General features: G+C 66.6%; 1 protein-coding gene across 2 annotated transcripts in view; it reads right to left on the bottom strand.

The window, feature by feature from the left end:
- The window catches only part of EEFSEC (eukaryotic elongation factor, selenocysteine-tRNA specific), a 142,956-nt gene that overhangs the window by 17,213 nt on the left and 113,155 nt on the right, over positions 1-12,588 (bottom strand). The window contains exons 5-6 of one of the 2 annotated variants that reach the window (XM_057706277.1): positions 9,097-9,753; positions 3,747-3,903 (exon numbers count right to left, since the gene is read on the bottom strand). In XM_057706277.1, the coding sequence (XP_057562260.1) occupies positions 3,747-3,903; positions 9,097-9,753 (814 nt within the window). The remainder of the gene's footprint in view (positions 1-3,746; positions 3,904-9,096; positions 9,754-12,588) is intronic. The other variant, XM_057706278.1, reaches the window with a different exon arrangement.

Below are 12,588 nucleotides of genomic sequence, written 5' to 3'. Positions count from 1 at the left end.
GAGGCCCAGCTCCAACTCCTGTCTCCTCCAGAGCTCGCCTGAGCTGTGGCCACCTCCCGCCGGGGCTGGCCCGCTGCTCCCAGCGCTGCGAGGTGCAGGACAAGGGGGTCTGCTGGCAGCGCTGCTTTGCTGGGCGCTGGACGGAGCCTGGAGGAGGCCCGGCCGGCGGTGGGCACAGCTCCAGCTGCAGTGCTGAACGTGTCTCCAGGCCTCGTTTCCAAGGCTCAGTCTCCCTCCCTACACGTGCGACGGGGACGCGACTGAACACTGGTTCCAAGCCCTGGACGCCCGGGGGCGCTGCAGTCTCATGGCGCCTCTGAGCCAGGCCTGTGGAGACAGGATGGGGCTCTCCTTGCAGGGGCTGGGACCATGCTGTGGCGGGCGCAGGGCCAGCAGGACCGAGCATCTCTGACCGCCTGCTGTGCATGTCCCTAGGGACACGGTGAGCACAGGGTGGTGATGCCCGACTGGGGCACTGAGAGCCGAGGCTGTGCTTTGCCTGCTGCGGCGACACCTCCTTACGGACTCAGCCTCCAGGCTGCACCCTCCCTGCGCCACGAGGAACCTCAGGACTGGCGCCCTCGCCCAAGCCCTCCGTGGCCCCTGCTTGTCGCGCCTCCCCTTGTTCCTCACTGCGCCCACACTCAGGCTCCCGCACGCAGCCTCCTCCGCTCCCTGTGCTTGGCCTGGGGAAGTCCACAGATGGGGGAGGAGTCTGTTTGAATGTCCCCTCCCCCAGGAAGCCTTCCTGGACTTCCCACGCACACAACATAGACCTCACGGTCACGTACGTGCTGCAGCGGCCTGCTGCCTTCCTCAAACCATCCTCCAGAGGGATCGTTTAAAATTTTGAATGGAGTGAAATCAGCCTTTCACTCAAGACCTGCCCCGCCAGACCCCCCGCCCCACGCGGCTCCTGCCGCGTCTCCACACCACCCCCTGCACCTGCTCAGCTTGCTAACACCCTTCAGGGCGCTGCCCGCACGGCCGGGCACTCTGGGTCTCTCAGAGGCATTGCCAGAGAGTCACCCAGGATGTCAGTGGTGCGGTGAGGAAGGTCTGTTCAGAGGAACCATCCCCGTCTGGCAACGTCCTCCTACCACCCTTGCCACCAGCAACACTTCCCAGTGGGTCCCAAACTCGTCTCGTAGGGCCTCTGGCCCCCAAGGCCTTACGAATGGGGGTGACCCTTTTGAAGGGAGCAGCTGTGTCAACATAGGGCCTTTCAACCTTGAGGCCACCCCAGGACTTTCCGGGGAGGCTCCTTGGGTGTCAGGATGGGGCTGTCCCCCTAGCCCTTCTGGTTTCAAGGGTCAGGACCCTTGCCTCAGAAGCCAGTGTCGACTGTACCATAACACACTGTTCCCTTATGACGGCTCAGCTCGGGCCCCTGAACCTGAGGCCCAATGTCCTTCCTGAAATTCAAGCAGGAGTCACACGTTGCTATGGCCAAACCCAGCCCAAAGGCAGACTGCACTTAGTTCAGACAGTTTTGGTTTTGAATCAGGAAATTTTATGTAAAAATTAAGCCAGATGGAACTTGACTCCTGGGCCTGTGTTCCCCTCGCGTGGGAGCAGCAGGGCCTGAGCCGCCGCTCCCCGCCACCACGCTCCCCGCCACCACGCTCCCCGCCACCACACTCCCCGCCACCGCCTATCGCCTGCCCAGGGCCTCAGATGCCCCAGCCTGGCCCTTGGGCGCTGCCTCCGAGGGGCGAGACGCCAGCACACCCAGGCCCGGGGGCGGGGCGGGGGAGGACACCCAGAGGACGCCTCTGTCGCCTCCTGGCCGGCCATCCTGCAGAGCCAGCGAGAGGCCCGTACGCCGCGCTGAAGGCTGCCCCGGCCACGGTCTGCGGCTACAAGCGCGTGGCCCCAGACCCCAAGCTCCCGACCCAGCCTGTCCCTGACGTGGGCCAGCGGCCTCGCGGCCCCTGCACCTGACACTGGATGTCTGGTCTACCGAAGATTCCTTTACAGTGAGCACTTCAAAAACGTCAGAAGTCATTCTTCAGGGGAGGGAGGGCCGGAAGAGACGAGCGGGACAGGGAGGGGGAGTGGGAGCAGGTGGGGTGAAGGAACCTGACCAGCTACACTTAACAAAAAGCTGAAACGCCTCGAATAGGAAGCAGACCTACTAAGAGGCGACACTGACCTACGGCAGGAACGTGAACGGCAGTCACGTGAAGCAGCGTCACCATGGCGCCCACTCCCCCCCCAGCACCCGGGGCCCCCAACTTGCCTCCCCGTACGTTCCTGCCCTGGGAACACCCAACTCTGCGTCTGCCGCGGGCCACAGGAGGGGGAGCGGAGGAGGGCGGCAGGATACCGCCCGCCCTAGAGGGGACACGGACGTGGCGCTCCGTCCCGCTGTGCGGACCCGCAGGGCCCTGAGGCCTGGGGCGGAGTGTCCGGGGGGGTGGGCCCCCCACCAGGCAGCTTGGCTCTCCCCCCGCAGTGCCCGGAGGCGCCCACAGGCGCGGGCTGCGGCCCTGGGGACCGAGGTCCGGACACGGGCCCGCTCGCACTCCCCGGGGCCCAGTGACGACCAGGAGCGGCCGAGGGGCGGCGGGGAGGACGGGACGGGGGCCTGAAGCCCGGCGTCGTGGCCAGAGGCTCCCACCGGTGCCCCTGCCTGCCCGGGGGTCCCTCATCCATGACGGGGCTTCCGCCCAGGGAGGCCTCGAGGCGCCGTCCCACGGCACGGGCCGCAGGAAGCAGGCTCTGCTGGCCGCCGCCCTCCTTCCTGAGGGGCAGGAGGGGACTCACGCGCCCGGCCGGACCAGGCTCTCGGGAGAGGATCTGACTCCCAGCTGGGCAGGCACCACCCGACCTGGAGCGTCCGCTGGGGGAGCTACGCTCCGAGGCCCGTGCCCGCCAGGTGCAGACCGCCCGCGGCGTCTCAGCCCCGCCCCATCCCGCAGCCCCGAGAGGCAGAGCCACACGTGGGCATGAGGAGTGCACGTGCGTCGCACGGACCCGCGAACGGAAGCGCCCCACGGGCCCGTCCTCGCCCGCCCCCAGGCCCTCTGCAGGACCCCGCTGCGCCCCCAGCCCGTCTCCCTCTCTCTGCCGAGGCCCCTCGCCTGGTCTCTGTGGGGCTCTCTCCCGGTGGCCAGACTCCCCCTTCCCAGGGTCTCCCTGGCTGCCCGCTGCCCTGGCCTCCTGCGGAGCACACGGGCCGCAACACCTGTGTGGGTCTGCTCTGCCCCTCCCACGACCACGGCCACCACGCCTGGCGCGGCGGGACCTCAGGAAGCTGGAGTGTGACGAGTGACGGGGGTGGAGCCGAGAACACCCAGAAGCTCCGTCCCAGCAGTAGATGCACCGCGACGGCACCGTGAACAAATCCCACCTCAAACTGAGCGGGAGGCAGGAAAGCAGGTGGCAACTCAGGTTCTGGGAAACCCTCCAGCTCCCGGGCCACGTGCCAGCCCTGGGGGGTCTCCCTCCCCACCGTGCCCCTCAGGGCTGCCTGTCAGAGCAGCACTACGCCCTCCACGCACAGGCCACAGGACGGTGCCGTGGGCGCTTGGCCCAGATGCCAGGTCCACGCCAGGCTCCTTCAGGACCCACGCTGGCTTTCCAGCCACAGGCGGTGGGACCAGAAGCCACGACACCACGTGGGTTGAGCCCGGCGGGTCGGCACAGGCGGGCCTAGACCCTGAGCTGAGGGGCAGCGTCTGGGCGCCGTCTCCATCTTCCCTGCATGTCTTCCGCGAGCAGAAGGAAATGACCGCACTCACCGGGGATGTGGACCTTGAACTTGCCACTCTGGCCAAAGGCGCTGTCGATGACCCCTGGCTCCCCGGTGGACAGGCGCACCTGGAGCCCCACGAAGAGCTGGATGTTGGTCTCCTTCTTGAACAGCGCGCGGCCGATCACGCTGCCGTCGTCCATCACCTGTTCCCGCGCCCACCCCCGAGAGAACGTCAGTGCCTGGAGAGAGCTGGGCGGCCGCGCCGCGCAGGGGGTCCGCTCACGTCACCGCTGACGCCTCAGCCCTCCCACCAGCCCCGAGGACACCTGCCGGGCCTGGGCTGCGCCAGGCCGGCTGCAGGCACGTGGCTGGATGCACAGGCTCAGCCAGTCCCCGTGGCACTTTCCCACCGGACAGATGGGACGAGGAAGCACTGCCCGTCCACGGCCACAGAGCCCACAGGCAGAGGTGACAGAATCTGCCGCTACCCCGCCCACCTGTCCCAAGCTGGCAGCACTCCTCAGGAAAGCCTTCACGGCACCGCAGGCCACAGGGATGCTGTCCACTCCCGAGCCTGCCTCACCCTCTCTCAGGCATCCCCCCCACCCGGGGAGGCTCCGAGAGCCTGACCTCTGCTGTCACACCGGCCCCACGCGCACACGTCCCAGCCCAGGGCCCCCTCCTGGCCTGGCTCACGTCCACCCTGCAGACCACAGCCCCTCCTCCGTGGCGCCCCCGCAGCGCTCCCTGCCGAAGCCCCGGCTGTCCGTGGTGGAGGCCGAGAGGAGGCACACGTGTGTGAGGAGGTGGGCCTGGGGCAGCCCCAGCTCTGCCTCGGCCTGTGCTCACCTGGAACCTTCTCCCAAGGGCTTGAGCTTGGGGCAGACGACGCATGGTCCCCGCACCCCCCACGGCCTCCGGCCTCTGGCAGCTCAGGCCCAGGCCTCCCTGGCCTTGCCCGGCTCCTCTCCAAGGCCTGTGCCAGGAAGGTGGCGGGCCTCTGTGTAGAGAGAGGGGCAGGGTGTGTGCGTACACGTGTAAAGAGCAGCTCTACCAGGCCTTGGAATGCTGGGTCTCACACGGGGGCAGTGGGAGAAGTTGGGGAGGCTTCCTCCTGCCCTCCGGGCCCTGTGCACTGGCCTGGGGCAGCTGCATGGAGTCCAACCAGGCACTGGCTTGGGTGGCCGCGTGGAGGCCGGAGGTGCTGCCAGTGGTAGGACCTGCTTCGGGGGGCCTTTGGGGGCCGAGCTCAGAAACGTCTCGCTTCTGCCCAAGATGCCAGGGTTTGACCAAGGGCCCCAGACGGATTGTTTCGAAAAGCACAAACTGTCGCATTTACCCTAAAAACCTTTTGGAAAAACACATCCTACTCTGATTCAAGGCACCAGATAACAGGTGCAGGCATTCCTCCTCTCCCCGGTGACGGATGAACCAGGGACAGGCAACGGAAAGAACAGCCACTCCCCCTGCACAGCCCTCCGTCGTCCACCGTCCTGTTCCCACGCGAGGACTCCTCCTCGTCCTCCGGACTCGAGGGCTCTCCTCGCGGGCTGGACCTGGCTCTGCCCTCTGCTCGGTGGCCCCACAGTGTCTGTGGGTGTCCCCGCTCCCGCTGGGGGGCGTCCCGCGAGGCTGCAGGCTGACCTGAAGAGAGGCAGCTCCTCAGACCCGCAGGACGGGGAGTCAGGGCAAGCAGACGTCCCCAGCCCCGAAGGCGGGGGGAGCCCTGTTCTTCTGCAGGACCGCCCCCCGTACCCCCGCCAGGACGGCCTGCACGTGGAGCTCCGTCCCGGCCTGGCCAGGAGCCCGGCCTGGTCTGGCAGCTGCCAGACTTGAGCTGAACGGATCCGGTGGTTCTGGACCAGACGCTCCACGCTCCCCACAACCGGAGCCCGGTCCCGCGCTCAGCCCGGCCGTGACCGCCTGTTGCTGGGAGGACGCCCTCAGAGCCCCCGACCCCCAGCCCCTCAGGGCCCCAGCCACGCTGACGGAGCCCTCGCAGAACCCTTGTGTGCGGGGGTCTCCACGGCCACTGTGCATGTCGGAGCTGAGCTCAGGGACAGGATCTGAGCGGGTCGCCCGTGCCAGAGCCGGGGCACAGCGGACATGCAATCCCAGCCGGCCAGGCCTCTGCAGCACCCCTGCTGGACGGCTGGGGAAGAGCAGACGGAGCACACATCCCTGCGCCCCCAGGACACACCCCTCCTGTCGCTGTAGGGCTGGGGCCCTGCGAGGGGCTCTGCTGCAGGAACCCTCACTCGACGGCGCCCGGCCAGAGGGCGAGGCCCTCCTGCGGGAGGGCCAGGGGCAGCACCCGTGCCGGGCGTCGTGGGGGGGGAGGCTGTGGGAAGCGGTGAAGCTCGGCCCCTCCGTCTCTAGAATGTGCGCCCCTGATGGCTGAGCGCGTCTCCAAACGACACTCAGAGATCAGACACCAGCACATCCAGCGAGGGAAGACCTTCTGCGACTAGCTGGAGGCTTTGCTTTTGAACCTGTCCTGGGACGCCAAGCCAAGGTGACGTGCGCGCTGCCCGCTGGAGGCAGCCGCGCGGGAGCCGTGCTGGGCTGCCACACAGGTGCCGGCGCCAGTGCCGGGGCACCTGCACTGTCTGCACGAACAGTGCGCCTGGTCTACCAGCTTCGGTGGTTGGAGGGCGAGGTCCCCAAGTGCAGGCACAGCCACACGCAGAGTTGACGCCCTCACCTGCACGCCAGGCGAGGCCCCATCCCCAGCGCTGGAGCGGGGACTTGGCCGGCAGCACACACAGTTACGTCATCACGTGTGTGTCTCTCAGGGCCGCTCCCGTGATGAGGCTGGGGAACTGCCCACGTTCTGAAGCGACTATTCTAATTCAAACTGGAGAAGCGGCACCAAGGAGTGGGGGCAGCCGGCTGTGAAGGGGAGCCCTGAGCAGGGCGGGCGGGCAAGGCTGGCGCCCCGGGCCGCCTGCGCCAGCTCTGCAGCCTCAGCGTCTCCTCTGGAAAAGGCTGCTGTCAGGATGGGGTGGTGCTGCCAAGAATACCTAGAGCTGGCGGCAGGACAGCGGCCCGGAGCCCAGAGCCGCAATGAGCAGAACGTGCAGCTGGGAGATCGACGGGAGCAGCACCGGCAGCGGGCGCCCCGCTAACCCCAGGCCTGCGAGAGCGAGTCAGCCAACCCTCGGCGGACGGTGGGGGGGAGCTGGGAGGCCACCACGGGGAGACCCCCGCCGGGAATGGGCCTTCGGAGCCGCCGGGACCGACAACTCCCAGGTCCCGGGACAGCGATGTCCGACCTCACCCATCCTTTCTGGCCTAGGACACGTCACCGAGGCCGCACCTTCTCCCCCCAGAACGGGGCGTGGTGCTTCCTCCCGCGAGCACGGGACACGCGTGTCCACCTCCAAGGTGGCTGTGAGGAAGAGACGAGGTTTCTGATGCCCAAGTACACTGGGGGCAACAAGCTACCCTTCGTCATTCCCTGGTGCAAACCCAGGGACGGAGATGAGCCTCCAAGGCATTTCATTTCGTCAAGTGAGTTTCAGAGGCCCAGGTGGGGAGGCCTCAGGTGGCCAGGCTCTGGGCATCACCCAAGGGGCACCGTGCCACGCCCACGCTCAGGCCGCCCAGGCCGTCTTCCTCAAAACTGGGCCCGCCCAGCGCCAGGTGGGCGTCTGGCCCGGCAGTGATAAGCCCGGGGCCCCACGACTCGGACACGTGGCGCCTCCATCCCTGCTTCTGTCCCCGTCACCAGGCGCTGACACGGGCCACGCTCCTGACGTGCTGGTGAGGAGGCACCAAGGCGCCATCCCCAAAGACAGCTACGCTCTCCTGGAGAAAAAGGGAGGCTAAGACTTTGCTTGGCGCTCACTGTGCATCAGGCTCACACTTCACGCCGGGCCCTTGCACGTGAGGTCTCATCAGCTCCCCACCAACTCCGTCAGAGAAGCGACAAGCTCCGGAGGTCGGGGAGGGGTGCGACTGGTCCATGGCCGGGCCAGGCCGGACCAGCAGCACCTGCCCGGTACGTCGGGTCCAGGGCCACCTCTTCCTACCACGTCCCGCTGCCTTGCCCCTGTGTCTATACAGCAACACAAAAGGAAATGTGCAGGGTGGGGCCAACAGGCATGGGAGCAGCGGAGGGAGAGTCTTGGTATCAGACGCCGTCTGGATGGCAGGAGGGAGGCCTGGGTCTGGGCCAGCGCACACGGGCTGCAGGAAGAGCCTCCGTGCCGTGAGCAGCATGGGAGCCGCGTGGGGGCGCGGGGCGGCAGAGCTGACTGCAGCACGGCCTCCTCCAGGTGCTGTGGGGCCACGCCTACCGGAGAGCGAGGAGCCCGCGCCCCCCGCCGGCGTGCTCCCCGGGGCCCCGGGCGCGTCTAACACGCCGTCAGCAGGGGAGCGGGCGAGCCCGGGGCGGCAGGCAGTGCGCTGCAGACTTCAAAGCCGCCAGCGCTCTGGTGGCGTCGGCCTGTTTACGCCTGGCTGGGCGATGCCGCGGGTTTCTGCGGCCCAGCCTCCAGGCCTGCCCTGGCAGGCGCCAGTGGGTGCTAGACGCAGGGTGGCTGGCACGCCCGGCCCGGCCCCACCGCGGGGAGGAAAGGTGCCAGTTTCTGGCCACCAACGCACCCAGGATGTGGGCAGCGGTGCCGGGAGGACACCGGGCGGGCAGCACTGTTCCAGGCTCCCTGTACGGGCACCTCGCCCCTGGCGACCTCCCTCCTCTGCCGCCCTAAGAGGTGGGGAGCACGGACCCCCTCCTCTAGCAAGGAGACGGAGGGGGAGAGACGCACCCCCCCACCCGCCTGCAGCGGCCTGTCCATGCTGGGTCCCCGTGGCCTTGGCAGCAGACCCGCCGGGCCTGGCCCTCTGCCCCCCCCCGCCCCCAGGTCTCCAGGCAGCCCCCGCCCAGCCTGCCAGCCTGCCCGAGCCCGCCACCTCCTGGGCCCACCATGCACGCGAAGGTGCAGGGCTGTCTCAATCCTGGCGGCCTCGAGAGGGGTGTGAGTGGAGGCGGGCACGACACCTTCGTTTCCTAGTCGGTGAGTTGGGTGGAACCACGCACGCTGCCGCGGTGGGGGCGCCGGGGGGGGGGCACCAGGGGCTGGGCTGTGGCAGGGCAGTGACTGTGCCGGGCCCTAAGCCCTCATCTGCCCAGCTCCTTCCGTGTGATTTTTACAGATGAGGACACAGGGCCCCGCAGAGCAGGTGACTTAGCGGAGGGCAGCGGGGGGGACGCAGGTCAAGCTCCAGGGCGTGCACGAGGCAGCGTGGGCTGCGGACCCTGCACCCGGGCCTGCGCGCAGGTAAGGAAGGCGCCTGCTCACCTCCCGCCGCGTGCATGGCGGCCGGAGAGGAAGGGGCGCAGGGCCTGAGGAGCCAGGGAGCATCCCCGGGGCCGGCGGGGGGTGGCTCACCCGCTCCACGATGCCGTGCTTGTGCTTCAGCTTGTACACCTTGAGCCTGGGCAGGGCGCTCTCGGCGTAGCTCTTGTCCTCCAGCCCGTGGAGCAGGACGCCGTGGAAGGCCAGCCGGCACGTGTTGGCGTGGATGTCCGCATCCAGCCTGGAGCCGATCACCAGGCACAGCCGCGGGCAGGTGACGGGCTTCTCGAACTCCACGAGGGCCCACTGCTGCCGGGGGCAGCGGCCCTCGGAGGCCTGGCCCGCCTTCTCGTCGGCCGCGCCGCCGTCTGCCTCGGTCGGCGCAGAGCCTGGGCACAGGTACTGCTCCTGGAAGAGGTACTCGCGCGAGAAGTCGAAGGCGTCCAGCACGGGCTCGAGGTCGAAGGCGTCTGGGGCGGGGCTGAAGAACATGGCCCGACCCATGACCGTCTCGTGGCCCACGGTGATGTGGAACTTGGCCTTGGTCTGCAGGGGCCCCCGGAAGTACGGGATCTTCTCCACAGAGATGAGGGCCGCGTGGAGCGTGTGCAGGGACTCGGGGGCGCACACCAGGCCGCGCTCCAGCAGCTTGGGGTCGAACTGGGTGACACAGATGCCCAGCCGGTCCCCCTGCGTGGCGGAGGCGACGGGCGTGTGGAACATCTGCATGGACTTCACCTTCCTCACCACCTGGTTGGGAGCAAGAGAGGGGGCTCTGAGGCCAAGGAGGCTCAAGGCCGGGGAGCTCCAGCCAGAAAAGCCCCCTCCCAGGGCTGTCAGCACTCACCGGCATCCGGGCGGACGCCCCTCGCATGGAGCAGGCTCCACCCTGCAAACGTGGCGCCAGGCCCACCCGGCGCCCAGGCTGGGACGTAGGCAGCCGTCACCGCAGCCCACCCCGCACCACCGGGGTCCCCTCTCGCCCCGCGCTTTCTCCCCCAGCCCTCTGTCTACGTGTGCTTCCCTGCCAGCACCCCTCCCTTTCCCCACCCCGCCTGCCAAGCCATGCCCAGCTGCCTAGAGAGCCCAGGACAAACACGCCTGCTCTGGAAAGTCTGCCCAGACCCCGCGGGCAGGACGTGCCCTCTCTCCGCGCTGCCGCCGCCCCCCTGACCACGCCGCCTGCTGAGCTGTCCCTGCCTGCTGCCGGCCGGCGGGCTTCCCAGGGCAGAGTCGCTCTTCATTCACGAGACACATGGTCCCCGGGCCTGCGGGGTGCCAGCCAGTGTTCCGGGAGGGGGACAGAGCCAGCTACGTTTTCAAAGAGCTTAGCATCCAGAAACAACAACATTACAAACACACTAATATTAACAGAACTTCTGTTTATATAAATAAAACTGATACATGACATTTCTGTGTAGAGACACATGTAACTACTATGTGTATAGCTATAACTGTACATATTTGTACATCGTCTACTAGACACTCCAGAGGAAACAACACCCGGTGATGATGGAGGTGGCCCAGGGCGGGGGGGAGGGGGGAGGGTCCGGCCTTTTGTGATCAGAGGTCAGGAAGCCCTCTGAGGAGGCCGTGTCTGAGCCAAGACCCCATCCTAAGAACCAGCTGTGTGGAGGCCAGAGGCAGCGCTAAGTGGGGAACCCACAGGTGCAAAGGCAGGAGGTGATGGCAAAGCAGCAGCCTGATCTTACCTGTTTCCAAACCATCACACCGACTACCACACCAGCACATTCCTGCACCCAAAGTTGCTAAATCAGGAACAGACACAGAAAAGGCCCCAATAAATGTTCACAAAATGAAGAAACGTCCACACCGAGATCCACGTCGCAGTGATGAGATGAAATCCGTGCTGGGACCTCTGGTGAGTGCAGCAGAGAATTGTGAAATCGCTTTCAGAAAACCCGCCATCAGGGCTTCCTAGGTGGCGCAGTGGTTAAGAATCCGCCTGCCAATGCAGAGGTCACGGGTTCGATCCCAGCTCCAGGAAGATCCCACATGCCGTGGAGCAACTAAGCCCGTGTGCCAAAAAAAAAAAAAAAAAAAACCCGCCATCAAAAATCATCATCCTGAAGACAACTCTGACCTTTAGGCCGCGAGCATCCCGCCTACGCCGTCGGGTGTGTGGCACCCTCGTTTCCCCCGGTAAAGGGGGTGCTGTGCTGACATGAGCCACAGGAGCCCAGTCCTTTCCTGGAGAGCCTGATACTCAAGTGTTTGTTTAAAGACCATGAACGACCTAACCAGGAGGTCAGGGGGCAGAGAAAGTGAGAAGCACAGTGTCAAAAGCCACAGCCAAGATCAATCAAAGAGAAACATAAAACATCTCTGAAATGGTCTGTAAGGGCAACGGGAAACTAAGATTTTCAGGAATGCGCCTCGGAGTAACCGGAGAACATTATCTCACACGAAGCGTCTGCCCGGCGAGGCGGGACCCCGCCATGCCTCCCTCCGCAGCCCACCCCGGCCAGGAGCGGTCCTCTGGCCCTCTCCCCCGGCCCCCACGCCGGCCAGCGCCCTCACACGTCTGACGACGCGGTTCCTCGGCACCCAGCTCTGCGAGGGTTCCCGGTTCCCCTCCCTGGAGCCGCCCACCCCGCGGCCCGCTCGAAAGCTCCTCCTGCCCCACGTTCTCCCTGCAACCCTTAAGCCCCGGCCCGTGGAGGCTCCGACAATTCCCCACAGACAGTCTCTGAGCGTTGCCCCCGAGGCGCCTCTCCCTGGGACTCCCTCCACCTGGCCAATTCCCGTCCATCCCCCAACCCCAGCTCCCAGGGCACCTCCCTGCCCTCTCTGCACAGAGCTGCCTGCTGTCCTCAGCTGACTCGGCACCTGTGTGTGGTCACTGCTGCCGCCAGCTCTGCCAGCCCCGGCCTCCGTGTCCTTACTGATTTACATGACAGCGCAAGCTAAAGCACTACCCGTGACCCACCGCCCCACGTGCTCCTCCTGCGCCCACTGCTCCTGCCGGCCCCCTGGCTGCAGGGGCCCCTCCCTTGAATTTGGCGTGTAACATGCCCTTTCCTTTCATCAGTACGTGTACGTGATCCTGTAGAGGCTTGCCACACATGCACTACATGTGCCTACTCAATAACTTGCTCTGTTTTGTGAGATTCTGAACGTGCAGTTGGTGCCCGTGCTGCCTGCAGCTGCAGCTCACCTGCCACGACACCGTGCATCTCACGGTGCACACAGACCCCGTCCAGTCTCCCACCCACGAGCACCTGGGTCGTCTCCAGTTTTCTGTTGGGTGTGGTGCGACGGGTCCCCTCCCACGCAGAGTCGTGTGGGTGCAGGTGTGGGGACGGGGCTGCAGGACCCGGGTCTGGCCCAGAGCTGCTGGGTCGTGGGCGAGAGAGCGCTCACCCGCGCCAGGTACACGTCCGCGCAGCGGACACGCATCTTCTCCGACATTCGGCACTGTCAGACTTCTTCACTTCTGTCCACCAAACGTGCCTGCCTCCCCTCCTAGACCCTGAAGACGGGGCCTCGCTCTCCCTGCTGCCGTGCCCCAGGGAGGGCTGCTGACAGAGCCCACCCACAGCAGCCCCTCGCGAGGGAGGCACT

Source organism: Hippopotamus amphibius, chromosome 13 (genome assembly GCF_030028045.1).
Source record: "Hippopotamus amphibius kiboko isolate mHipAmp2 chromosome 13, mHipAmp2.hap2, whole genome shotgun sequence".
Lineage (NCBI taxonomy): Eukaryota > Metazoa > Chordata > Mammalia > Artiodactyla > Hippopotamidae > Hippopotamus > Hippopotamus amphibius.
Note: the sequence above shows the minus strand (reverse complement) of the source record. Positions and strands in the feature narration are given on the sequence as shown.